Source organism: Amblyomma americanum, chromosome 2 (genome assembly GCF_052857255.1).
Source record: "Amblyomma americanum isolate KBUSLIRL-KWMA chromosome 2, ASM5285725v1, whole genome shotgun sequence".
NCBI lineage: Eukaryota > Metazoa > Arthropoda > Arachnida > Ixodida > Ixodidae > Amblyomma > Amblyomma americanum.
In genome coordinates this window covers 46,513,054-46,535,936 of record NC_135498.1, presented here as the reverse complement: position 1 = coordinate 46,535,936, position 22,883 = coordinate 46,513,054, and the positions used below count along the sequence as shown (strand labels likewise).

The window sequence follows — 22,883 nt, the reverse complement described above, 5'->3', positions numbered from 1 at the left end:
TCTGTGGTGTCAATGTGGTTTCTTTGCCAGGTACCTTGTAGTTCTACATTGGGTACGGTAATTTCACCTAGACAAATGTCTTTGACCCACCCTCAGTAAACTGAACACTCTAGCCAAAATAAAGCCAAGACGCTGTCAAGGCTTCTCTGAGAACAAAGTAAAATTGAGGTCTTCATTTTGGCTGCAGAGGCAATGTGTGCTTTACTTTGTCATTATTTAAACGGCGCTACAAACACTGCAATGGCCTGCTGTGCTTTACTTTCTCGTGGTGCTCACTGCAGCTGTAAACTTAGTAAACATATGGCAGATGTAAGGGCGGGGGCGCCTCTGATTTTTGTACCGGAAGTTTTTACTGCTATTTTTTTTCGGCAAAAAATAAGATCACTCTACATCGAGTCCCATGGATCTTCACCTATACTGCCCATGCAACTTGAACCTGATCACCTGTAATCAACAGAAATAATACATAAGGGAACAATTTGCACGCCAGAATGAATCCCATTTCTTTCGGTTATGAGTACTTAAGAGTACTGGTTGTTCACGCATGAACAAGCAAAACAATGCTTCCCACGCATACTCTAAGTAATCGATGATCGAATGCTGGTAACTTTATATACTTCCGCTACTGTTACGTGCGAACATGGCGTACGCTTCGTTTTAGCCCTCCGCAGCGTAATGCATAATACAACAGTAGCGCCAATAGTTCGAGCATGTGTTTATGCTGTCTTGGCAGCGTATGTGTGACGCATGAAGTGAACACCTTTGTAATGAGACAGTGTTGGTGGAAAGTTTTGAGTCTGCAGGATCTGCTGTTGAGTTGTATTGTTGAACACTTGCACCCTGGAAGCTCGAAGGCCCGAAATGGTGGGGATGTTGCAATTTATTCTTCAAAAGTTAGCGAGCTCCACTAGAGCAGCTATCATCAGCCGGACTACGCCCACTGCATGATAAAGGAATCTCCCATACATCTACTCGCCGCGATGGCTCAGTGGTTAGGGCGCCGGGCTACTGAACTGGAGTTTCCGGGTTCAAACCCGGCAGCGTTTAGATGGAGGCGAAACGGAAAAGGCGCCCTTGTACTGTGCGATGTCAGTGCACATGTCAGTGCACGTTAAAGATCCCAGGTGGTCGAAATTATTTCGGAGTTCCCAAGCTCTCCACTACAGCACCTTTTTTTTTCTTCTTTCACTCCCACCTTCCCTTAGGTCCGTTGTCCACCCAGATGAGAGAATTACTGCGCCATTTGCTTTCCTCAAAAACCTAGTTTTTCCATATATCTCCAATTAGCCCTGTCCTGTGCCAGCTGCGGCCACTATATCCCTGCAAAAAAAATTCTTAAACTCATCATCCCACCCAACTCTGCCGTCCCCTGCTAAGCTTAACTTCCATTGGAATCCAGTATGTCACTTTTAACGACCATTGGTTATCTTGCCTTCGCGTTACATGCCCTGTCCAAGCCAATTTCTTCCGCAAAATCGCTTTTCTTTCTATAGCTCGCTGCGCTGTCCACTTCGTAAGCCTCCATGTTTCTGCCCCTTATTAGGTGAGTACCAAATACCGGACAGGCGCAACTTGCAACTGACACTTTTCGTTAGCCGCCACTTTTCTGCCCCTTAGGCGAGTACCAAAGACTGGACTTGTTTTAATTTGCACCTGTCTAGCCTTTCTTGCTATGTTTTGTCCGATTTGGCGCCACTTTTTTCTGTTTATATGCACCAACTAGCACCCCCACATGTTCTACTTAATTCGTAACTACCTGCCCCAAGTAGACTTTCTCTTACCGCTTCCAGCACCTTTGTTAACCACTGTTCCTTTCTGAGACTGTCGAACATTACTTTGGTTTTCTGCGTATTAATTTTTAGACCCACAGTGCCGCTCTGACTGTCTAACTCGTTGATCATGTTTTGTTGTTCATCTCCTGAGTTGCTTAACAAGGCAATGTGATCAGCGTCTGGTATGTCATGGCATGGTCAAGAGCATCAAATCGTTTGCGTTTAGTATGTAGAAGCGAAGAATGAACGGAAACGCCAGTGGTGACATCCAGTGCGAAGTAATGTTCAACAGTCTCGGAATGGAACAGTAGTTAACAGTTGGTAGCAAGGTGCCGGAAGCGGTAAGGGAATAAGTCTACTTGGGGCAGGTAGTTACGAATTACAAGAATTATATTTTAGGTACTGGCAGCAGCGAACGCGGAGAATCCTCGTTGCCGCGAAACCGCGAAAAAATTTCGCGAACCCGACCGCGGCGGCTGGGTTTCGATGGAGGCGAAATGCAAAAGACGCCCGTGTGCTGTGCGATGTCAGTGCAGGTTAAAAGTCCCCAGGTGGTCGAAATTATTCCGGAGCCTTCCACTACGGCACCTCTTCTTTCACTCCCTCCTTTATCCCTTCCCTTACGGTGCGGTTCAGGTGTCCGCTGATACGTGAGACAGATACTGCGTTATTTCCTCACCCCCCCCCCCCCCCTAGAAAAAAAAAAAAGTCGTGCGCGCGCTTGCCCTGCAAAGCGTGTCAGGTATAGCGCGCGCACCAATTGGGGGGGAGAATCGAGGAGCTTCTGCGCATGCGCGGATCGCGCAGTTCGCCGGAGGATGGCCGGAGCCGCTAGAAAAATTGGCAGTGGCTTAGCTCGGCTATGCCATGATATACGTAGCGAGAGGTATGTACGTTTCCCTGGCTAAGCTTGTTGTGGCCACTCTATGTTTAGCAATGAGAGACATTGGGTATACACATCTTTTATTCATTTTGCCTGGCAGAGACGAAGACTGCCCGATAATCTATGTAGTAGCATGCAGCGGTCTCAATTTTGTCGATACAGTATTTCGTTTTGGTAGAGCCTCTTTAGTATACAAGCTATAAGTAGTTCCCCATTGTGTCGTCTTGACTTGAGGGTCCGAAGCTAGATTAAAGTCAAACTTTCCTTTCATATACTGACTAAGAGGGTGCTATTTCCTGTTGAAATCACCGGAAGTCACACACAACTGTGAAACCTTGCCATAGGCTGGCATACACGTGGCAACCACATCAATCGTCTGCTTGACAGATGTTCCGAGCGCCACGTAGACTCCTTGGATGATAATGCTGCTTTCCAGAAGCCGAACACAGCAGACTTCACCATTATTCACCGCGATCGAAGGGAGATGTCTGACAGCGGTGATACCTTGTCTCACGTATACACACAGACTCCAGCGTTCTTATTTGGTTCAAGCCAACTGCCAGGCGACAACCTCAGGATGGGAAGAGTGAATCTTCTCTTGTCTATACCGCCGTTTAGCAGCGGCTGGACTCTCCTTCTCTGCATGCATGTCAAACGTTGTGATACAGACGCCCAATATATCTCCGCCTTTTATACGCAATGCTGCGCATGCGACGCGAGGTTCGGGGGATAGAGCGGCGGGCGGCGAGGCGGCGACGAAGAACGCGGCGCAGCTGTGGGGCCTCTCTGGTTACCACGGTATCGGCGCATGCGCACAACTGCTCATCCGCGTGACGTCACGCTCGGCTTTGACGGTGGAGCGGGCGCGCGGCGACGTTGAAGCGCACGCCCCACTTTGCTCCTCTGCCATGGTAACGACGCATTCGCACAACTGGCCTCTCCCATGTACCGCGAAATGCTCGACTGGTAGCCCAGTGTAGCTCTCGCTACAAAATCCCTGGAGGCTTTGCCGGAGCGCACGCGGCGCGGCTGAGGAGGAAGCTCGGCGCCGGGAGAGTTGCGCCAGTCCGCGTGCACTATTCAGCGGTGGTGGTGGTAGTGGTTTTTTTAATTAAAATAATAGTAAAAAGGAAGGAAAAGATTTTTGCTAGCCCCGGCATCTGCCATCGATACTGAAGCACCTGAGCTGGGGCAGCGGAAATTAAGGATAGCGAGCAGAATGGAGAAATGAAATGAAAAAGGTTGAGTGGACAGGAAGAGGGGATAGGGAGAGAAGTAATATGTACAAACTATTTACACAATAAGAAATGTGTCCAGGTTGCTGGACGGTGCTGGACGACCTTGCTCTGTACGGCGTTCGTCTCCGTGAGCGTGAGCGGCCTGCCCTGCGTTGCTCATTGTCACCGCCGAACACAGGCCGTCGCTCGTTCACGGTGTCTGTTGCCTCCATGGGGAGACCCCGCAGCGCCGCGAAGCCTTAGGCCCAGCGTCCGAAGGAGCGGAGAGCTAAAAAAACACGTCCGCTCGCTTCGAGCGCCCGCCGAAGAATCCCCTATTCAGCGGACCGCGAACACGAATTTCGGTGAACTGGCGCTGAAAACTTGTCGGTGGTTATGCGCGGTAATTTCAGTTTGCCGTGTCGAATGGGCACGGATGTGTTGAGCGCCGCTGCAAATCGAAGCGCCTAATGGCTACAGGGGTGGTTCGCTTAGGGTTTGTTATATCCCATTGTAGGAAAATTTTGTTTCGTAAAAACGAGATATAGCAAACACGTGTGCTTCGATGGGAGCTTTGAAAGGAATTAGTAATTGCTGCGTTATATTCATTATTTCGTTATGAGCACTTTTGTTAGTTGAACATACTGTCGGGCTGGTTGGTATAAATTCTTTGTACATGGCAAAGTTGCGCGAAGAGCACACATACGAGACAGGACACGAGATGAGTGCAACTTGACAACTCGGGACCGAAGGAAAGACGGCAGAATTCAAGTCTAGCGAGAGGTATTGCCGTATCTGTCTAAAAGGCCTGCACGAAGAACAACCCGTAGCTACTGGCAAAGGTGGTGTACAAATCACAGTGTTGTCAGCATTTCGCAAAATATTTTTGGTAAAATACAGTCCAAACCAAGCAGAAAGAAAGCAGTTGCGCATTTCCCGTCACTGTGGCCCACAGTAACGAAATAACGCGCGTTCTTTGCGCCCAACCATCTTGCATCACGGTAACATACAGTACCAAGATAATAATAATAATAATAATTAGTTTTGGGGGAAAGGAAACGGCGCAGTATCTGACTCTATCGTTGGACACCTGAACCGCGCCGTGAGGGAAGGGATAAAGGAGGGAGTGAAAGAAGAAAAGAAGAAAGAGGCGCTGTAGAGGAGGGCTCCGGAATAATTTCGACCACCTGGGGATCTTTAACGTGCACTGACATCGCACAGCACACGGGCGCCTTAGCGTTTTTCCTCCATAAAAACGCAGCCGCCGCGGTGTCGATCGAACCCGGGAACTCCGGATCAGTAGCCGTGCGCGCTAACCACTGAGCCACCGCGGCGGGTACGGTAATAATAATAATTGGTTTTGGGGGGAAAGGAAATGGCGCAGTATCTGTCTCATATATCGGCGGACATCTGAACCGCGCCTTAAGGGAAGGAATAAAGGAAGGAGTGAAAAATAATTATTCCGGAGCCCACCACTACGGCACCTCTTCCAAGAAGATGTCCTGAAACAATTTTATAGGCGAGGATCAGTAGATGAAGTTCTTAGGGCGACGCAGTATGCTGAAAGGTAGACCATCCGAGCGTCCTACGGGTGTAGGATGCCTAATGTCTTGGAAGCGAGCACTCTGGCGTGAGGGGACATACCTGTAATTTCTTAAAGCAGCCATAGCCCACATCGGCACGCGTCTCCGTGTTCCATTTCATATTGCTTGCCCCTGTTCATACATACGCGCAGGAGGCAGTTGTCCTTGCGCTGGGGAGGCACTCCAATTAAAGCGCGAGAGGTGTGACACTGATGTATTTGCGTATACGTATATACCTTGCCCTGAAATCGGACCCACAAACATTTATGTGCTTTACTTCCTAGTTCGCCTTTTTGGTGAACCCTTCCTCCTTCAGCTTATCTGCGTGTTTGTGATGGAACAGCGCAAAACACCGGAACAAGAGACAAGCGCTTGTCTATTGTCCCGGTGTTTATTGTGATTGTTCTTCCTCTCCTGAGTTGTCTCCACTGGAAATTTCTGCCGAAGATATCCAGCTTCACTATAATTTCTTTTTCTCTCTTTTACACAGTATGTCACATGGCACAGAAAGGTGAAAGGTGAATGGTAATGTAAGGAATGGAAACAAAATAGACGTGGAAGAGAATTAGCCCACGCATGCTCAAACTTCAGGAATTAAAAAAAAAATAAACTATCTTCAAGTGTTTATTTCACTTTAGAATCGTATCCTTCTATTGATGGAAATATTGTTCTCAACGCCGGCTTTTTAGCCGTCCAACAATGTACGATACTAGACAAATGAGCTACCGTGTGGTAAAGCTTCAAACAAACAGGCAACGACTTTAAAATTTCTCATCACGCGCGGGGTTTTCTTATAACAGTGCCCAAATTTGATTTCTTTTTCTTGCGGAATCGCAATGTGGTCGATGCGGTCGAGTCTGCTCCTTGGCCGCTCTTTCTGAACGCAAACAATGCAACGCTTGCACAAGTAACATTTAGAGCCTCTTGACCCTACGCTAGGGGGCGCAAGCTTTTACACAATAAACGTTTAGAGTTATTGCCCAAAAATACATTATTATAGACATTAATATACTTTACTTTATACTACATTAAATAGACGCTAGGCGTATATGGATTAAAACGGTAAGGATGGGCTAAGAGGAGGGCTGCTATGAAGCAGCTTGCGGCTCTCGGTGCGTCGTGCAAACAGCCGAACTGCGCAGAAAAACGCGAGGCCTCTGAAGCCGGGAGATTGTCCTTAGCGTGCCGGGCGCAAGTTCCCGTCACGGAAAGGAGTGCCCAGATCCCACTTAATTCCCACCTTATCTGAAGAATTAACGACTGCTCTGGCCCAGCCAATGGAATGCTGCTCCCCGAGTGCCGAGAAATCTGTCGTACCTTTTGTTGCTAGCTCTATAGCTTAGGCATCTTAGAAAGAAAAATAATAAACCGACACATGCTACGAGTCATCCCGCATTTCGTACCAACAATATGGACAGGTGTTTGTCGAAAGCTCGCAACCTAATTTAAACAATAACGGAAAAACTACATCGTTTAGTACTATCCCAGTCGAAAAAGAACAGGAAAGTTTCTGTCGTTGCAACAGACTTTCTGCAATGTTTTTAACCAAAAACTTGTAGTAACAACAGAAATTTTTGTAGTAACATAATTTTGTGTAGTTACTGCAGAAAAGTACTACAAAACAACAAACTATAGAAAAGTACTACAGAAAAACTACAGTACCACAGAAAAATACTGCAAAACAACTGAAAAAATTTGTTGTTGCATAGGAGGAGGAGGAAAAACATTTATTAAGAGGATAAATATTGGGTGGGTTCAGTAGGAAAACCCATTGGTCGCCATCATAATCCGGCCCCTCTCAACCAACTATTAAACTTCGAAACATTTTGTCGTATTTTCGACGTGGTTCTGTTGTTTTTTTCGACTGGGATATATTTATAGCAGGTTATATTTGCCTGATCTGTAGCGGGCTGTCACTGCCGACGTTCCCCTCCCAAAAAAACAAACAAAAAAGGGCTGGAACGCATCAGATTTCTCATAGAACCGTGGTAATTAAATAAAAGCAATACTTTCACATGCCCCTAGCTTGCTGCGTTTGGCACCCTGTTCAACTCAGGACAGCAATACGGTGCAAGCTACAGCAATGCGCCAAAATATAACGAGATACTACTGTTTTATTCGGACGTATTACACACCTGACACAATAAAGCACATTTCACACTGCACCTGCGAAGACAAGTCCTTGCGACGGCGTTACGTGAGCTTTTGTACCAGACCGCGCGCTGCACTGTAGAAGCGGCGAGACGTTCGGGATGTCTTTTTCACCCGGCCATGAGCGCCTTCCAACTGTCCACAAGTGGGACAGCGCCTATGAGGCGGCTCTCACACATGAAGGCCCGCAAGGGGTGCACATAGGTAAGAGCTAGGTCCTCCTACGGGCCCAGATTTAGTAGAACACGTAATTCGAAGTCCATTGCTACAGATGCGGCTAGATACAGCCAAAGTTCATATAACAAGCAACGGGTATCGGATTTTGTTTTTAGCGTGGAGCCATCAAAATCCTTCTTTGGGGACAATACACAATGCAAAGAATTTTCCCTGCCGACACTGTACAAATTTTAAAGATATACGAATTACGATTTTTTCGTCTTCTGAAACGTAGGTTCTGTCTCCGAAGAAGGCTCACGGTGGAGCAATGCGTACTCAGGCCAAAACCTTAGAAGTTTGCAACGGTTATCAAAAGACTGTACTGTCACGGTTACGCGTATACTTTCCCATGATGGCAGGAGAGTAGCGCTGCGTATTTTAGTGGCCGAAAGAGGGGTGCTCGTTGTAGAAAGCGCACCTTCTGAGAGCCGTAACACATAAATCACTCCTTGAAGGTTATCCTACTGCGTGTCTGCCTGCGCGGATCGGACGCCTCCTCCACACCGCTCATGGGCTGGCTGCCCGAGCCGAATTCGACAGCGTGGAGCGCACGGAAGAGGCCAGGCTGGCCTGGCTGGTGACCGTGGAGACGGAGCTGACGGAGCTGGAGGTGCTGAGCTTGGCGCGAGCGCCCCTGCGCACGTTGCAGAACAGCGCCCTGTACAGGTGGTACGTCTTGCGGTTGCACACGAACGCGTAGAACAGGAACAGACCCTGCGTGAGGGAAGAAGAAGGGGGTGCTCCTGTAGAGACTGTGATTTAGCACGTCAAGTCACCCCGCCGCGGTGGCTCAGTGGTTAGGGCGCTCGACTACTGATCTGGAGTTCCCGGGTTCGAACCCGACCGCGGCGGCTGCGTTTTTATGGAGGAAAAACGCTAAGGCGCCCGTGTGCTGTGCGATGTCAGTGCACGTTAAAGATCCCCAGGTGGTCGAAATTATTCCGGAGCCCTCCACTACGGCACCTCTTTCTTCCTTCACTCCCTCCTTTATCCCTTCCCTTACGGCGCGGTTCAGGTGTCCAACGATATATGAGACAGATACTGCGCCATTTCCTTTCCACCCAAAACCAATTATTATTGTTATTACGTCAAGTCACGGGTGCCTGACGGCGGTCCACGCATATAACGAGCGGTTTCCAATAAGCGGATCAGAGAAGCGAGAAGCTTTTCGCAGTGCTATTGATCTCCAGCATGGTGGCCACCATATGACACCAGCGCAATCCATCTAAGTATATGATGTTAAACGCATTCGCTTTGGCTGTTGGGGAAAGGAAATGGCGCAGTGTCTGTCTCATATCGGCGGACACATGAACCGCGCCGTAAGGAAAGGGATAAAGGAGGGACTGAGAGAAGAAAGAAAGAGGTGCCGTAGTGGAGGGCTCCGCAATAATTTCGACCACCTTGGGATCTTTAACGTACACTGACATCGCACAGCACACGGCCGCCTTTTGCGTTTCGCCTCCATCGAAACGCAGCCGCCGCGGTCGGGTTCGAACGCGGGAACTCCGGAACAGCAGCCGAGCGCCCCTAACCACTGATGCACTGCGGCGGCAGTTCTTGCTTTCCCAGCGTTTATTTTATGCACAACTTCTCAGCTCGACCCGCGTTAACCAGAGCTACACCACCAGCAATTTCTAGCATTCTATCTTTTCATCCTGATAACAGGCCTCTCCCAAACGGGTAAGGCCTCCCAAAAATTCGCCTATAGGCTCATTGGTGTGAACGTGTTATTTATGAACGTGTAATGCAAAATGCATTCTTTAAATTTGCGCTGAATGAACACGTTTGAGAACGTGTAATGCCACATGCATTCTTTAAATTCCTCACTTGTGTGCAGTAATGAAGAGATTGCAAAAGATGGGAACGAGACAAGCAATGAAGCGACCGAGACGTCATTGTTCGTATGATGCCAAAGGATGCCACTTACTCCCTTTCATTTGAACAAAGCTTTCGGGCGACAAACGAGCGCAGCCAGACCAAGTTTCCAGAATCCGGCTCAATGACTTCCTTAGCGTAGGACCTTTACTGAATTTTAAATTCCGTCTGCTCTCTTATTTCGTAAGCTCAGTTTTAAGTTATTGGGCTGTGATGCGATTTACTGGGGTGTCAGGACAATAAAGAGGCGGGTTCTCGAGGCCAAAAACATGATTACCGCGGCGGCTGTGTTTTTATGGAGGAAAAACGCTAAGGCGCCCGTGTGCTGTGCGATGTCAGTGCACGTTAAAGATCCCCAGGTGGTCGAAATTATTCCGGAGCCCTCCACTACGGCACCACTCTCTTCCTTTCTTCTTTCACTCCCTCCTTTACCCTTCCCTTACGGCGCGGTTCAGGTGTCCAACGATATATGAGACAGATACAGCGCCATTTCCTTTCCCCCCAAAACCAATTATTATTATTATTATTATTATTATTATTATTATTATTATTATTATTATTATTATTATTATTATTCTAAGGCATGACTCAGTTAATAACTGCTTACATCGCCACAGTCGCCATCTTTTTTCCAAGAACTGGCGTCGGAAACAATATACATCGTAGCGACGATTGTAAATTCGTTTTTTTAATTGACTGTTGGGGAAAGGAAATAGCGCAGTATCTGTCTCACATATCGGCGGACACCTAAACCGCGCCGTAAGGGAAGGGAGGAAGGTGGGAGTAAAAGAAGAAAGTGGTGCCGTAGTGGAGGACTCCGGAATAATTTTGACCACTTGGGGATCTTTAACGTGCACTGACATCGTACAGCATACTTGATACCTGATTTAATATCTGCAGCGGGTCCTTGGACCTAAGATATTAACGCGACAGCGTTAAGGAGCTCGTGTCGCAAGCCGGTGTCGTCGGCGTCGGCGTCTTTGGCCGTGAGCGAAAAATGGCGCATCTCGGTGGACACCTGAACCGCGCCGTATTAATACTAATAATTGGTTTTTGGGTAAGGAAATGGCACAATATATATATATATATATATATATATATATATATATATATATATATATATATATATATATATATATATATATATATATATATATATATATATATATTGATTGATCGATTTTTCCTTCCCTTACGGCGCGATCCGGGTGTCCAGCGAGAAATGTGAGACAGGCGTCATGTCCTTTCCTTAAATTGTCCAACGGGCCACGCGTCGCGCCGAACGGGCGATGGCGTTCCGTGTACCCGCCGGCAACGCTGCTACACGTTGTCGCGTCTCACTCTTAAAGACGAAGCTTAAGCGACCTCCAATTTTTAAAACTTATTTTTGGAATATGGCGGAGTGCTTGGCTTGAAGCACTCTGGTGCGGGTCGGCCCGGTATTGCACTGCCTCTGGGATCGGCCCGGGGCATATTAGCGCGTCGCGTCTTTTCTATCCCTCCTCGCTCTCCTATCCTTTACCTCTCCTAGTTTCAGCACGCGGCAGCGAGCGTGGCTCGGCTTGAGCCAGTAGGCAGGACCGTGCACTTTCCTTTTCCTTCTTCCTCTCAGCAACATCAGTCAGTCACACGGGCGCCTTAGCGTTTCGCATCCATCGAAATGCAGCCGCCGCGGTCGGGTTATAACCCGGGTACTCCGGATCAGTATAGCCGAGCGCCTTAACCGTAACTTTTTTTTACAGCGCAGCTCTTAGGCGTCCGTTCCTGCGTCCCATGTCGTAGTCGTTGGCGTTGCCGGCGTAGGACGCCACGTGACAGGTGGTGCGTGTGACAGGTGGCGTGTTGGCAGGTAGCAGCAGAGCGAAATGCCACCCGCCACGGCGAGGTGGGAGGAATGGACAAACGAAAGGTGGCTGCCACGGGAAGATTCCAGGAGGGGGGGGGGGGGGGGGGGGGGCTTTTAGCCTAACACGCCAGCTGCCAGTGGTGGCAGGTGGCGTACGTGTGAAGAGCTGAGCTCTCAATCCTCGCATTACCGACTATCGTAATCATCTGTCCATTTTTTTTTCTTTCATTCTGTATCAGCATGACAGGGGTTTAAAGGCAGGACGAACTAAGTTGAACAAAGTGTTATTTCAGAGAAGTTGATGACGTACGAAATATGTGAGACAGTTACTGCGTCATTTCCTTTCCTGAAAACCAATTTTCATTGTTCATTTTCTCACAGCGCGGCGCAAAAAAGACAAGGATGTAGAGACGAACACAATTAAGAGTCGCCTGCCAGGTTGACATTCGTTAGGACCCCAGAAATAAAGGATAATAATAGCGAGTAACGCGCTGCTCTCACCGCCTACTGACACAACGGGCTCGCCAACTTGACAGAAAGCAATAGTGGACTGCTCGAAAAATAATTAAAAATAAAGTGTTGCAGCTGCCAAATCGGATAGCGCGGTGAGGCCGAAAGAGGGGGGCCTGTACCCGCAACACTGATGTATCGCGGGTTGCAAAGTTCAGGCAGCCAAAAGAAATAAACATCGCACTATGTCCGCACCGGCATATATGGCACAAAGGGCTGAGTCGGCGCTTGCGTTCTTGTGTCCTTTCTTCTTCCTTCTCATTCATGTATTTATGTATATAGTTCCAGTCGCCCCATTGTACTGTTGCCATTTCAAGCAATGGTCACCTGAGAGAGGTACAACGCTTTTTACAGGGCGTGCCTGGCGCCTCCTGATTGCAGTGTTTCAAGAGTATTTGGTCATGAAACGGAACGGAAAGAGCGTTGTTTCCGGTCACTTATGCACAGGAAATATTGATTAACGGAAGAATGATTATCCCAGAAAAGAAATTTAATGAAGTTGGGTGGCACCTGGGTTTATCGTTCCCAAGCTGCGCGTGGCGTATATGAGGGACACCGCAGTGGAATAATATTAATAATAATTGGTTTTTGGGGAAAAGAAATGGCGCAGTATCTGTCTCATATCGTTGGACACCTGAACCGCGCCGTAAGGGAAGGGTAAAGGAGGGAGTGAAAGAAGAAAGGATAATAGGTGCCGTAGTGGAGGGCTCCGGAATAATTTCGACCACCTGGGGATCTTTAACGTGCACTGACATCGCACAGCACACGGGCGCCTTAGCGTTTTTCCTCCATAAAAACGCAGCCGCCGCGGTCGGGTTCGAACCCGGGAACTCCAGATCAGTAGTCGAGCGCCCTAACCACTGAGCCACCGCGGCGGGTCAGCGGAAGGCTGCGAGTTAATTTTGATCTGGAGTTCCTTAGCGTGCTCAATTAAATTAGGAATTTGTTACGATCGCATGCAGTAGACTTGAAATCAGGCGTTTGAGGACGCAGAAGGTTACTGTTTAGCCGCAGGGGCACAGCGGCCGCTGGTGGGGGATCCGAAGTCGACTTTCTTGGATGGTGACGGCGGCAGAAGAAAGGACAGAGGGAATGAAGCCGAGACAGGGAACGCGCGTGCCCGTTCTTGGGTATGACGTCGGTGTCGGGTGTGTTTATAATTGGGATCATAAATCATATAGGATTCATTAACGTTCAAGCGCTGAATATACGCGAAGAGATTCATGTTTTCAAGCGTGAAGGCAGAAAACACATGCGGTGCAGTTTTTATAAACTTAGGTCTGACTTAACGACGCGTCACATACTCACAGTCGCCTGTCCTTTGAACACAACGTCCTACAGTGTCTCTTGATGCGACAGCGATCACGCTTTAACCCTCAAGACAGCAGCGTGCCCATAACACGCAGTGCGAAAATGTACGCTTAGATCGCATTTCATGTCATAAAGAGACCAGAGATAGCGGCGATGCCGTGAAAGATGTGTTAAAAAAAAGAACAGAAACCGTTATGTGCAGCAGGTTCTGAATGAGATCATGACCCGCCGCGGTGGCTCAGTGGTTAGGGCGCTCGACTACTGATCCGGAGTTTCCGGGTTCGAACCCGACCGCGGCGGCTGCGTTTTTATGGAGGAAAAACGCAAAGACGCCCGTGTGCTGTGCGATGTCAGTGCACGTTAAAGACCCCCAGGTGGTCGAAATTATTCCGGAGCCCTCCACTACGGCACCTATTCTCCCTTTCTTCTTTCACTCCCTCCTTTATCCCTTCCCTCAAGGCGCGGTTCACGTGTCCAACGATATATGAGACAGATACTGCGCCATTTCCTTTCCCTAAAAACCAATAATTAATTAATGAGATCATGCTGACCGCCGGATCGCGAGTAAAAGGACCCGCCAGTGTGGCTGAGTGACATGACGGTTCGGCAGATGAGCCCATGGTCACGTGTTCAAACCCGTCCGCGTTGAGAACCCCGGGTTCCTTAAATAGCCCCAGGTGGTCGAATTTGATCCGGAGCCCTCCAATACAGAGCTTTATTTAACCTACAGGGTCGCTTAGGTACGTAAAAACCCATTACTCAGTTAACTGCCATTTAAACGAGCATAGATGGTTCACGCGATTAGGAATGGTCTGAATCTCTTCGCATTTCCTCCCGGTAAAAGTTATATTTAAATCCTCAGCCCCCTTCATTCCAGCAGTCCTCTAAGTGTGTACAGGTAACTGCAATATGAAATGGAACGGTCATTAGTTATTTTGGCACGTCTTCCGTGAAAAATTTTCCGTGGAAAATGAAACTTTTTCATTTGCATTTCCGCCCAACTTAGGAAAAGTATTTTTAAGAAAGTAAAAAAAGAAATGCTTTTCTTTCATACTTTACGGGGTAATCATTGGTTGAATGTGGATAAAGTGTTTTCTTCGAACCCGGCCGCGGCGGCTGCGTTTTTATGGAGGAAAAACGCTAAGGCGCCCGTGTGCTGTGCGATGTCAGTGCACGTTAAAAATCCCCAGGTGGTCGAAATTATTCCGGAGCCCTCCACTACGGCACCTCTTTCTTCCTTTGTTCTTTCACTCCCTCCTTTATCCCTTCCCTTACGGCGCGGTTCAGGTGTCCAACAATATATGAGGCACATACTGCGCCATTTCCTTTCCCCCCAAACCAATTATTATTATTATTATTATTCATATTAGAACAACCCATGTATACATCGGAGCACATGGAGGCTGAACAGGTGGGCGCCGTACCTGCAGCGTGTTGCACACGATGAAAAGGTAGGTGAAGGCTGTCCTGGCGTTTTCGGAGCTGCGCACGAAGGCTGCGACGAAGCCGAACACCCAGGTGAGGCCCATCCCTGTCGCCATGCGCACGTACGTGGTGGCCGTCGCTGGGCACTTGCTGCTATGGCGGCGCAGCACAGTGCCCGGCTTCTGCCTGCAACGCAACACGAACTGCAATGATGGCTCCTGCATTGCTCATGATTGGGCACTTAAAGAATGCACTGGGACAGTGTTAGTTAATTCGTAGCGGTCAGTGAATACATTAATTGTGGGCACTTAAGCCCATAAGCCACACAGCTTTTTAATAAGTTAAGACTTCATATTGGGCTGGTTGTTGCGGATTAACACCACAGGAAAGTAGTGCAGAAACCAGTGCACAAAGAAGGAAAAAATCATGTTTGTCTCCTTCCTTATCCACCTTTTTTCCCTCATTGGTTTCTCACTAGGTTATTTCCTCATTGCTCATCCTCATCAGCAAATGAACTTCGTGTGGTTGAAATTATTCCGGAGCCCTCCACTACGGGCACCTCTTTCTTCCTTTGTTCTTTCATTCCCTCCTTTACTCCTTTCCTTACGGCGCAGTGGTTAGGGCGCTCGACTACTGATCCGGAGTTCCCGGGTTCGAACCCGACCGCGGCGGCTGCGTTTTTATGGAGGAAAAACGCTAAGGCGCCCGTGTGCTGTGCGATGTCAGTGCACGTTAAAGATCCCCAGGTGGTCGAAATTATTCCGGAGCCCTCCACTACGGCACCTCTCTCTTCCTTTCTTCTTTCACTCCCTCCTTTATCCCTTCCCTTACGGTGCGGTTCAGGTGTCCAACGATATATGAGACAGATACTGCGCCATTTCCTTTCCCCAAAAACCAATTATTATTATTATTACGGCGCGGTTCAGGTGTCCAACGATATATGAGACAGATACGGCGCCATTTCCTTTCCTCAAAAACCAATTAATATTATTATTATTATTAAATGTTTCAAAAGTACAAAATATTTTTGTACAGACCATAATTGCTACAAATGCTTCAGTATTACGAACATAGGTCAAGGCCGGCTATTTCTCCTGTTTGCCCAAATCAGTCCCAGTATGCGTAGAGAAAATTAGGGGGACACTTAAGCTCCGCCTCAAGGGCATGACGTGACAATTAGTACATTATTTATAATTGCACACTCATTACCATATATCAGTATGCATACTAGACCACGTGATACACTACAAGACACACAAGGTCTCCCTTTAACCACGTTGAACGAACATACCTCAGTGTCCTATAGGGACAGCATGTCCGAGTCGTAACCTGAGGATAACGGATCCGATTCCCAACTAATCGTTCCAATTTTCTTTTCAGCGTAATTATTTACTTTACCTTCTTACACGTCATAATGACATTAGAGTCACACTACAACCTCATAATCGGCATTGAATTCAAGTTTAAATCATTTTCATTCCACAGATCTACGTGTGACGTCACGACCTTCTCGAGGAATCCTGAATTAGTGTAAGAGCGGGCAAATCTTTCCCTCCGAATGCCCGCACTTACCTGGCCACGCTGTGGACAGAGTAGACGGTCATGACGTAGAAGACAAAATTCAGCAGCAGGAGCACCGCCACGGGCACAGCGAAAAAGGTGAGTGCCGACAGTTTGTTCACAATCCAGCAGACACCGAACAGTCCGTACGACGGCGACAGCGGCGTGTCGAAGTAGTCGAGCCCCAGGCACGTTCCCACGATGACGAGCGGCGTACCGAAGGCGTACAACATGTAGAGCGGAAGATGGCGGGACACCCTGCGGGTTCCGCCCATCGCGCTGCCACTTGTCCGGAATGTTTTGTAGAGGTCGTAGGCGAGGACATTCATCCAGAAAAACGAGATGACGACCGTGTAATGGCACACAATGGCTGCTGCCCTGCAGGTCATGCCCTGCACAGACTGTCGCTGGCTGAGCAGAAAACTTAGCTGCATGACGAACAGTGAGCCTGTTAGAAAGATAATGTTCCAGCCTGGGAGATTTCGCAGCTCGGAGAACAGTGAGTACGTGGTCAACACGAGCGCGAGGCACGCTATGGATATTGCGCTGAGAACGAGGCTTATGAGTGCCATGAGTGGACCATCGAATAGCTGGCCGCGGACTCTGAGCCCCTGCTGCAGCTCGTCCAGGCAGAGACGCACCCTTCCATAAGGCATCAGCTGGTAGTGACGACATGGGACAGAAAGAGATCCCTGTCCTGCGTACAGCACAAGCGTGTTGTTCTCGAATATCTCCACTTGGGTCAGGTTGAAGTCGACTCGGGGGCACGACTTGGGCAGGCCCGTTCCGCGGTCGCAGACGATCACGATTCTGTTGGTCACTGGGGACTTCTGGTCGCCGGTGACCCGGATGAGGACGTTGGCTACAAAGTCGCCTGTCCTGAATGTCCGGCCCGTCTTGTTGATGTAGACCTTGCCAATGCCGGTGCCGTTCTCGCTTCTGGGCAGAAACACGAATTCGTCGTTCCAGTACTCCCGCCATATGCCGCCGTCCTGCTCACCGCACCAGTCTTCGAGAACAAGCGGCTTCGACAGGACGCTGCTCACTGCGGCTGTCGCGTTCAACTCCTTCAGGAGGATCGAGTTCAAGCTGAAGCTACCTGCTAGCGACTCGAGGATGGCGCTTATTGACGGTTCGACATCATCCTTTATGGGCTCGTAAAGGTCGAAGTGCGTGATCACGGTTGCCGGGCTGCCAGTGGTGTTAGCGGGATCTGGAATGTCGGCATCTTCCAATGCATAGTCGCCCTCTTCAACGATCAACACGTTGTCCGAGCTCTCGAGGTACTTTTGCACTTGTTCAGGGTCCCACAGTATATAAACATGCAAATTTTTAATGCGGTCTTGAGAAATGTTGTAGTGCACAACAAAGCTAGTCAAGAGAGACTCTTTCAAATCATCCATTTGTATTTGGCTGGAACGATCCAGACTGATGTTCATCACAACCGTAATGCGGCTATAGTTCGCGCTCCTAACCCTGAAAAGAGCTGAATTCGTCACGTTGCGGTCCGCGCTGTCCATCGGTTTCTGTATGCACTTCGAGTTCACCAACGTGAATTGGGTGCCACAGTACAGCTGCCGGCAAAGTTCCGCAAAGGGATCCCAGATGAAACCATCGGGACAAAGCTGCTGATTGCGAATCATCGTTTCTTTGCTTTCCGAAGAAAACTTGTACTTCTCCACGCCGTCGAGACCGAAGTTGAGCACAATGGAAAATGACGACGGTATGTCGTCCGTGGCCTCGTAACTTTTCTCCTGGGTGTCCTGAAACAGCGAGCTCGCCATTTCTTTTTGACTATAGGTCTTCACGCCACCTGGACAGCGAAGGTCTGGTACGTCTCCGTTGCAGAGTGCGCAGTAGGCATTTTTATGGAGCTTTCGCTTGCGACTGGCTCTCTGGAAAGACCTCACAGGGCCCTGAAATGCGGCGCACAAGTGTGCTAGGTTCCACTCGCCAAACACTGTCTCCTGAAGTTTGCACGTGTCGACAGCCCGCACGCAGGTCCTGACAAACAATCGCGTCGAATGGTTGCTGCTTTCTGCTTCAGAATTGTCCAGCAGCGCCAGTGGCACGGCGTTTGTGGCGCCATTGCAGCGCGCGCGTGCACCATTCGCGTACACGATGCCATCTTCACCCAAAACCTTTACGTCGTCATCTTCATCTTCGCTGTCAACGTCTACGCCATCGGGACACTTGGACACATAAAAGAAGGAATGGTCTATCGGAGAGTCGGTGTCGTCGACGCACGGAGGACGCTGCGAGAGTGGATTGGCGAGGGCTTCCACCTGGCAGTGCTTCTGGACATCGACACAGCAGTCACCGTATTTAACGCACAGTTGGTCGCAGTGGCAGGTGTATTCTTCGTCGTCCGATGTCACTCCGCAGCGATTCTTACAAGAGTCGGTCTGAGGACACCTGGGCGGAAAAAGCTCGCTGCTATCTCCGTTGCCGACCACAGTATTATCAGGGGTCTTCTTAGGCAGCCAAGATGAGTCACCGGAGAGGGGCTTTCCGACGTTTCCGTTCTCTTCTTTGGCGTAACAGACAGTGGAAGCCCCCCAGCTTGGCCATGTAAGCAGCACAACAAACACAATTAGTTGTGTCCTCCAAGAGACAGCGGACTCATGCTTCTCACTGAAGGCGGCCGATGAGAATGGTTTTCTCCGCATCTCTTGTCCTTGCTGCGACTAATGGCACAATGTCTTCTTTGAATGGTGGTGGCCAGAACTTCCGGAAGTGTTCCAACTGAAACATCTGCCGCAGTAGTGCAGAAACAAACCTCTTGCGCTTTTCTTCTGCAACAGATCTCGAGATCGAAGACCGTGCCTTACGGCGGATCTTTGTTGCTGGCTTTCCGGTGCATCGCCTTGACAGGGAAAGAGTTTGTCATAATTAGCACGTATACACTTCCGGAATGCCACCTTAGAGCTACCTTTTATGGCTACTACGTGCTATGACTCAACAAAAACTGTGGCTAGAAATACTGCTTAGAACAATCGCCCTGCATATACCTTTCCCGCAACAATTGTCCCAGGTGTGGCCTGCAGCTCCCCGCTTCGCCCTCTTCGTTCTGTAAATGGCACCTCTGCTAGCAGTGTAGCGAAGAGATCACCGCGGCGCTGTTCCTGCTTATCTCCAAGCGTGGCAGGTGGCCGTATCAACCCATGCGTGAAGGTCTTAATGCTGCCACTCGACGTACTGAAGCAGCGAGAGGTGCGAGAGATCACTTTATGCGCCTTTGATAACATAAAGCGTGTTACGTGCCCCACTTCTCTGCTCCCCCTCTGAATGGCTGAGGCGCGCCGAAAGCTTTTAGCACCCGAGTAGTGAGAAGAGACGTGGTATTGGGCATTGAGGGCAGACTGTACGAGTATATTTACAGGCGGCACGTAATGCACTTACATAACTTGAAATAAGGCCATGAAAGTTAATAAAAGTCGTATTGGGAGAGGCTAGAACATGGGACTTATGGCACATCATGTCGGCAACATAATTTGTATATAGATCATGAACGAAGTTAACCCGAACTTCGTGCAGTTCAGGGGCGGACTTGAGATGAATAATTCTAGAAGTGGGTGGCTTTGTTTGCACAATGCAGCATGGATATATCCTCGTCAAAAAAGAAAAAATACGACGGCCAAAGCGGTTTTGCCTTGAAACATTTTATACTGTGTGAGGCGCGGAGGGGGAAGTTTCACTCGACTGGGCCCCTCATATCTGTCCCGGGTGCAGTGTTGGGATTTTTTGCGCCACGCAGGTAGGCTTACTTTTATTTTTAATAATTACCGTATTTACTCGCGTATAGATCGACCTGTTTTCGACATGTCGACCTCTCCAACATCGCACTCTCCAGGCACAGGGGTCGACCAACTAATACGTGACTCACAGGCACAGCGCAATGCGCAAACCCGGCTCCAAACGCAGAAAAAGAAGGAAGAGGACGATGCCGACAATTCTACTATTACGGTAAGCCTTGCCTTTAAGCCACCTTCACACCTTCACAAAGTGCGTATTCCAATCTCCGATCTGGAGCAGCTTTCCGAATCCGCGAAGGAGCAAGGTGTCCGTCGCTGTGGAATCAGAGCTCTGGATCTGAATCCAAATTGCCCATTTACACAACTCAATGGGCACTGAAACATCATTCGACGTCCACGGGACGTCCAAGGATGTTTTAGCGCGGCCAGTCATGCCTACCGTACGCTGGTGACCGCCCTCAGCAGTCGTCGTCTTGTGCTTGCAGGCGGTATGGCGGCGCGAATTCGATCTCTGTCGGTATCATGCAGTGTCGGCATCATGCAATGCTCAGAGTCGTAACATGCAGACCATGACAATAAAAAAAAAACGAAATTAGGTTCAGTGTTAGCAATTAGCAAAACTAATGGCACCTTCTTTTCTCGCTTTTGCCATTTTTTTTTTCGCGGCTGCATTTGCATATGCACAGAGTGGCTGCATATAGCTGGAGGTCTCTGTAAGCTGGCCTTGTTATTGGCAAAAGTTTAAACCAATGCTGACGCACAATTTCTAAGCAACCCGTTTGCCCCTAGCATTGCTACTGACTTCATGAGGGCTGCAAATAAAGGTAAACAATGTCGCGTTCACTTACTCATGGGGTTTAGATAGGCAGATAGAAGGCTATAGCTCAGTACCACAGCCGCAATAAGCTACGCTGCATCCGTCAGGCTATGTGGTCTTGTTTAAGGTTATTCGGGGGTTCAACTTAAGGACAGCGCAGCGAGCTATGGAAAGAAAAATGATAGGTGAAACGCTAAGATACAGGGAGAGGAGAGTGGGTAAAGGATCAAACACGGGTTAATGACATCCTAGTCGAAATCAAGAAGAAGAAATAGGCTTGGGCAGGGCATGTAATGCGAAGGCAGTATAACCGATAGCCCATAGGGGTAACTGACTGGATTGCAAGGGAATGGAAGCGTAGCGGGGTCGGCAGAAAGTTAGGTGGGCGGATGAAATTAAGAAGTTTGCCAGGATATGGCGGCCGCAGCTGACACAGGACAGAGACGTGGGAGAGGCCTTTGTCCTGCAGCGGGCGTGATCAGGCTGATGATGATGATTATTTAACATTTCGGAGCTATAAAGAGCTTTACTGCGCCCAACATGCATGCAAAACAGGCATACTTTTGGCTTAAAGCTCGACGAATACGTGGGATACGTATGGGCGACGCACTAAACATTCAGTCAGCTAATACGTGATGAAAATAGTGGGGCCATGTACATGTATAATCACGTTCATATTTTCTATGCAGTGTTTCTCTTCGTCCAAAGTGAACTCGGTGAGCGACGCTCGCGGGGAATACAACAAGCCAAAACATTAGTATTTAATGTAGTTACCAGCGTGTTCGGCTGTCTCGGTGGCTCGGTGTTCATGGTGCTCGGTTGCTAATCCGAAATACACGGGTTCGATTCCGGCCGCGGCGGTCGCATTTCGATGGAGGCGAAAAGCTAGAGGCCCGTGTACTTAGCGATGTCAGTGCACGTTAAAGAATCCCAGGTGGCCGAAATTTTCGGGAATCTTCCATTATGGTGTCCCTCATAGCCTGAGTCGCTTTGGGTCTTAACCCCCCCCCCCCCCCCCCCCGAAAAAAAAAATACAGCGGCGTGCACGCGTTCAGAAATAGCGGATAAGGAACGCAAATCGCTTCTGCTTGCTTTAAGTATGTATTGCATCTTATCTAGCAACATTACTGGCGATAAGGAGCTTGGCCCTCAAGAGAAACGCGACTCTCGTCTATTGCGCGTCGTTATGAAACCCGCGGCGTGCATTGCAGGCAGGCTAAAGCGTGCCACGAAAGCCAACAAACAAACGCACAAAGGAGCAGGCAGGTTTCGATGATATAGCGATTACGACAGCTGGGAGTATACCTAAAGCAAAGCCGCGGCTATTGAGCACGTGCGTGGAAAGCGTGCCAACCAACCTGATCAAATTCAGAGTCCTTACCGCGGGAACAGATGAGATTAGGCACACAATGAAGCAGCGCAAATCCCGATCGGCCGGAGCGGTTCAGCGGTTGATGCGGCGCCTTCTGGGCGGTATCGAAACACGCGTGATGTATCGAGACAGCTCGCCTTGTCCTCTGCCCAGGATCGAGGGAGGAGGGTGACAATCGCGCGCCGTGGCTGTCAGCTGTGAGCGTTCCCAGACCCAGGCGGCATCGGCACCGTCCGCTGTGCGAGTAACTTCTTCGCGGCTTTGCGGCACCGCGCTTTTCACCGATATGTGCGCGCTGCGCCAATGGAGCGGAAGTACCGCGTTATGCGTGGGCTGGGGTCACTTTTGCGCTGGTAGAGAAAAGCGCTGACAGGGAACTGGCCCTGTCAACCGCAAACTGATCGAAGCTAAGCGTCTACGTATCGATATAACGTCTTTTAGACGTCCCACTTACCAACATTTCTTGGAGGGGGGGACTGAAGACGTAGTCGCGACGTTGTATATGCGTTAGTCTTAGACTACGCGTACATTTTGCTTAGGGAAGTTCTGGGAATGTAGCTGAGACGTTATTTAGGTCTCAAGTTTTTTTT

At 49.1% G+C, this 22,883-nt stretch overlaps 1 protein-coding gene across 2 annotated transcripts; it reads right to left on the bottom strand.

Annotated features, from left to right (window-relative positions):
* Positions 1 to 7,551: 7,551 nt before the first annotated feature.
* On the bottom strand, positions 7,552 to 22,539 carry LOC144121167 (uncharacterized). Of its 2 annotated transcripts, none has more exons than XM_077654175.1 (4): positions 22,303 to 22,539; positions 16,362 to 19,215; positions 14,789 to 14,975; positions 7,552 to 8,536 (listed from the first exon to the last, which is right to left on the bottom strand). In XM_077654175.1, the coding sequence occupies exons 2-4, from the start codon at positions 19,016 to 19,018 to the stop codon at positions 8,330 to 8,332; spliced, it is 3,051 nt and encodes a 1,016-aa protein (XP_077510301.1). In that variant the 5' UTR covers positions 19,019 to 19,215; positions 22,303 to 22,539; the 3' UTR covers positions 7,552 to 8,329. The 2 variants fall into 2 exon arrangements, with proteins under 2 accessions (XP_077510301.1, XP_077510302.1); XM_077654176.1 differs by having other exon boundaries at positions 22,280 to 22,436.
* Positions 22,540 to 22,883: the final 344 nt, after the last annotated feature.

What these genes read in the sequence shown, in the direction of transcription:
- LOC144121167 (XM_077654175.1), bottom strand. Translation starts at nt 19,018, where the DNA reads ATGCGGAGAAAACCATTCTCATCGGCCGCCTTCAGTGAGAAGCATGAG. An exon ending in TCTGTCCACAGCGTGGCCAG is followed by an intron (nt 14,976 to 16,361) that starts GTAAGTGCGGGC and finishes GTTGCGTTGCAG; the next exon opens with GCAGAAGCCGGGCACTGTGC. An exon ending in TCGTGTGCAACACGCTGCAG is followed by an intron (nt 8,537 to 14,788) that starts GTACGGCGCCCA and finishes TCCCTCACGCAG; the next exon opens with GGTCTGTTCCTGTTCTACGC.